At 31.1% G+C, this 4,582-nt stretch overlaps 1 protein-coding gene across 1 annotated transcript; it reads left to right on the top strand.

Annotated features, from left to right (window-relative positions):
- Nucleotides 1-281: 281 nt before the first annotated feature.
- LOC106474027 lies at nt 282-3,588 on the top strand. Its single transcript, XM_013934716.2, has one exon. It carries the CDS (start codon nt 415-417, stop codon nt 1,348-1,350), a length of 936 nt encoding a protein of 311 aa, XP_013790170.1. The 5' UTR covers nt 282-414; the 3' UTR covers nt 1,351-3,588.
- The last annotated feature ends 994 nt before the right edge of the window (nt 3,589-4,582 follow it).

Genomic DNA, 4,582 nt, shown 5'->3' with positions numbered 1-4,582 from the left:
TATTTATTTACATGCACCGGCCAGATAACAAACTTTCTTTTCTCCAATTGTTACAGCAAATAGGTCAGTGGACAGTGTAGCATTGTACACCCCCCCTCCCCTAATTCTAAACCATCAACCATAAGGAGGCAACTGCCTGGCAATAACTATTTTTATTTTATATCTTATTATTATAAATTATTGAATATACCTTCTTTTTTTATTATAATTATTTTTTTTTCGAGCTATCACGCCTAGATGGGAGCATTCTAAATAGAGGGCGATTGACTAATCTCTGCGTGGTTTCGTAAACTTTAGGTCTTTATACTATCCTATACTGTAGTAGCGAGATAATCGATTATTATTATTTTTTGGTAATATTCAGATACTTTTTAATTAAAGAAAATAATTGTAAAGATAATATTACTAGGCTTGATGGAGTTATCTGGTAAACAAGATGATTCAAGTTTGTCTTCTAGTAATAATAATAATATTAGGCCTAACAGTAACACCGGCATTACGAATAGGGAAGAAAACATCATCATGGACAGTTCCTCAAGGTCTTTAAGTTTAAGTTCAAGAATTAGAAGACCTCAGGCTCAAGTTCATGCTATTGTTAGAGGGCGACCTAGGTATAATTTTACTGGAAGACATATGTCTGGTGTATCATCCAATAGTGAAGGATTAGATAACTTGTTGAACAATGAATACAGGAAAATATGTCGACAAATAAATCAAGCCAAGAAACATATTGAACTTTTGAGAGAGAAAATGAGAAATATAAAATGTCTTTTACGTAGAGCAGAAAATCATAAAAATCATGCTTTTCGATACAGCATGAGCCTTGAACTTTCTACTGTCAGTGGAATGGAAATGATGTATGGATATTTTATAAACCAGAAAAGGTTTGAACTACTTCGTCTTCGAGGGCTTAGATATTTGCAAAACCACTTTCCTGATCAAAGACTTTCACAATCAAGAAATATAAATCGTGTTGCTACTGCTGTAACTTCTAGTAATGTTACACAAGTTGACTTAGACATGCCTGGAATTCTCTCTCTTCATGAAAGTATTAATAATGTCCATAACATTACAAGTAGTGAAACTGAGAGCTTGAGTTCTGATGAAGCTCATAATGTTACTGGACCAAGAATGTATAGTGATACTAATATTAATAGTTTGAGTGCTGATGAATCTTACAGTAGTGCTAGACAGAGTATCAATGCTATTACAAGCAGTGACAGTTTAAGTACTGATGAAACTCATAGTGGTGATAGAGGAGGTATTTTTACCATTACTAGCACAGGTAACTTAAGTACTGATGAAGCTCATCATGTGGTTAGTCCTTCATCAACTGAGATGGACAACTGAAGCACAAAAAGGTGCAATTATTGAAAGAACACAAGTGAAATGTATTATAAATGAGGTTATATGTAAAGATAGTTTAGAGCCTGAGCAGCATTATAATTTATATCTGAGTGATTATAACATTTGTAACATCCATTTACTGTTAATATAAAGTTCAATACATTTAATTTAGTACTCTCTCACTTTATATCAGTGCTGCAATGAAGGTTAAACTTATCTTTTTTGTATATTAATTGTGTTTAGATCTTATTGATGTTTACAGGATTATTTGGGAGATTAATAGGGTAAAGGACTACTTTGTGTCATATCCCTAGGATAGTATGAGAAAACAAGTTTAAGAATTGGTAAAGCCAAGCTAAGCTCCAGCTAAAACGTGTTTTTTCCACAAAAGTAATTAGCTTATGGTATGAGTTACTCTCAGCAGTAGTAGGGGCTGGAACTTTATAATAGTTAAGATTTTAAAATTGGAATCAATTATTTCCAGAAAAAGTAAATGTTGGGTTTAAGCTTTTGTTTTTTCACAAGGATGAGTGTGTAAGGACAGCCTTGAGGGGTCAGGTGGTTCAATGCTGTCCATATGTTGAATAAAAGTTGAAATTGTAAAGAAATATGAAGCTGAATCTATCATTTCATTCATCAGTTATCACTGTGTTATACCTGTATAACTCCGTGATAAGTGGTGAATCAGATATTACATTTGTCCATATTTCTGGTATTTTAAATAGCTCATTTGCTGAGTAATTCAAGTATATAAGTTAGTAACAGAAATGCTGCAGATTTGTAAAATTCTGTTGGTTTACTATGGTGAGCAAAATATGACTTGAAATACCATGCATATATGCTTCACTATAAGAAACTTAGTCTTTTTTATTTTTTCTTGTCCTGGGTTACTGAAGTTAATGGAATTCCCTGATACTGGTATAATTTAGGGACAAGAAGTGAATTTAACCATATATTGTGTTTCATATCTATTTTTAGTATTTGAATTAAACATCTTGTCTGCTGAATAACTTAAATCATTAATATCAATGCTGCATGTTCTTTAAATCTTGTGTAATTATGGGGACACTGGTAGGAAAGCATCATAAAGCTGAACTATAGATATATATAATTATAGGGACACTGGTAGAAAACCACATAAATCTGAACTATAGATATATATAATTATAGGGACACTGGTAGAAAACCACATAAAGTTGAACTATAGATATATAATTATATGGACACTGGTAGAAAACCACATAAAGCTGAACTATAGATATATATAATTATAGGGACACTGGTAGAAAACCACATAAAGCTGAACTATAGATATATAATTATAGGGACACTGGTAGAAAACCACATAAAGCTGAACTATAGATATATAATTATAGGGACACTGGTAGAAAACCACATAAAGCTGAACTATAGACATATAATTATAGGGACACTGGTAGAAAACCACATAAAGCTGAACTATAGATATATAATTATGGGGACACTGGTAGGAAAGCATCATAAAGCTGAACTATAGATATATATAATTATAGGGACACTGGTAGAAAACCACATAAAGCTGAACTATAGATATATATAATTATAGGGACACTGGTAGAAAACCACAAAGCTGAACTATAGATATATGACAATAGGGACACTGATAAAAAACCACATAAAGTTGAACTATAGCTTGACACATCACTTGTTTGTTTCTGGATATTTTGTGGGTAAATTTACATCCCTATATTCAAAGTACATAAGTTATATAAATTGTATGCATGATTGCTGGATATATAGTAAAAGTATTTATATTGCCAAGAAACATGCATAGAAACTTGTTTAGTATATTAAGTGTGATGATAATGAATATTGACAGATAAAATGGATGAATATACGAGTCTTAATCTAAAAAAGATTCATTATGTCAATAGTATTTAGATTCTTAAAACCACTAATATACAAAGTATCAAGTATTTAGAAGTGATTTAATTTTAGCATTTGTTTCTTTTATATTTTGTAAGTTATTCAACAGATGCTATTAAGAATGTAGAACACATGACGTCTGCACAGTCTAATAATGATCACTAGTTTGTCAGTAGTAATTGTTTACTACCAGAAGAGATCAGTTTTAGACTGTTGATTTTTTGCCAGTCTACACAATACACACACACTTTGCATATCGAAATGTATCTTAGTTTATATAAACTGAACAACCAGTCTGTATGTCTTGGATGAAATAAATGTGTTTCTTACTTCAGATGGAACAGTAGTGATACCAGAACAAATTCTAATTTACTTTCATTGATAAATGTCAAGTCAGACAGGTTAGAATATTTTGCTTTAGAAAGCTGTACATTGATTAAATAAATGTCAGAAACTGAACCTATTAATTCATTAGGTGAACTGGAATAGCAGATAGATTCAAGAATAATAAATTATGATAATTTTAGCAACTTTCACTTGGAAATTACTCTGTTTGCCTTGTACATACAACATTTTCACAATACGTTGTCAAAAAGTGAACATGAATTGGAGTGAATTGATAGTTTTGAAATCCTGGTTTGACCTGCTCGATAGGTTTAACTCAAACCATAATTACAGTTCTCCTCAGGTCATCACATAGATTTAAAAAGGAAAGGCTTTACCATTTACAGCAGTAATGTTATTCCACTTTCAAGGCTAAATTTCAGTTCAGTTTTTTCAGCAATAGTATATCCAAGTTTTTATAATTTGAAATTTCCTAGAGTTTGTCAAATGTAGCAATGTGAATAGCTTCACTCTAATATCTGTGGCAATACAAACAGCAACAGCATGACTGAAAACTTAAGCAACCATGCTTTTTTGAGATTATTTTAAATATTTGTTTAAAAGCTTAGAAAATTTTTATATTACATTTATTTGTTTTCATTATGAACCATGAATGGCATTTTAGTAGATAAACTTTCTGTCTTAAAAGATAAATGGTCTTTGATTCATGATTTCAGATTTATTACACTGACTTTTAATATCTTCAATTTTATTAGTATGTTGCTTGCACAGATCTTCCAGAATAATTGGATACAGTGGACTACTACTGAGAAATAATGTTTGGCTGTTACTACTTCATGGCTAATCTGCTAACTATAAAGGCAACTGTATGGTTAGATAATTAGTTTCTTCTAAAGTACTGAAATTCTCTGAACTTTTATGGTCTTGTCTAGATTATTATATGGAATTAGCTATGTTATTTACAGAGTTATTATTTAGTTCTAGG

The sequence above is a fragment of the Limulus polyphemus genome, unplaced genomic scaffold (assembly GCF_000517525.1).
Source record: "Limulus polyphemus unplaced genomic scaffold, Limulus_polyphemus-2.1.2 Scaffold135, whole genome shotgun sequence".
NCBI classification, from domain to species: Eukaryota; Metazoa; Arthropoda; class Merostomata; order Xiphosura; family Limulidae; genus Limulus; species Limulus polyphemus.
This window is presented reverse-complemented; position numbering and strand designations above follow the sequence as displayed.

What these genes read in the sequence shown, in the direction of transcription:
- LOC106474027 (XM_013934716.2), top strand. Translation starts at nt 415, where the DNA reads ATGGAGTTATCTGGTAAACAAGATGATTCAAGTTTGTCTTCTAGTAAT.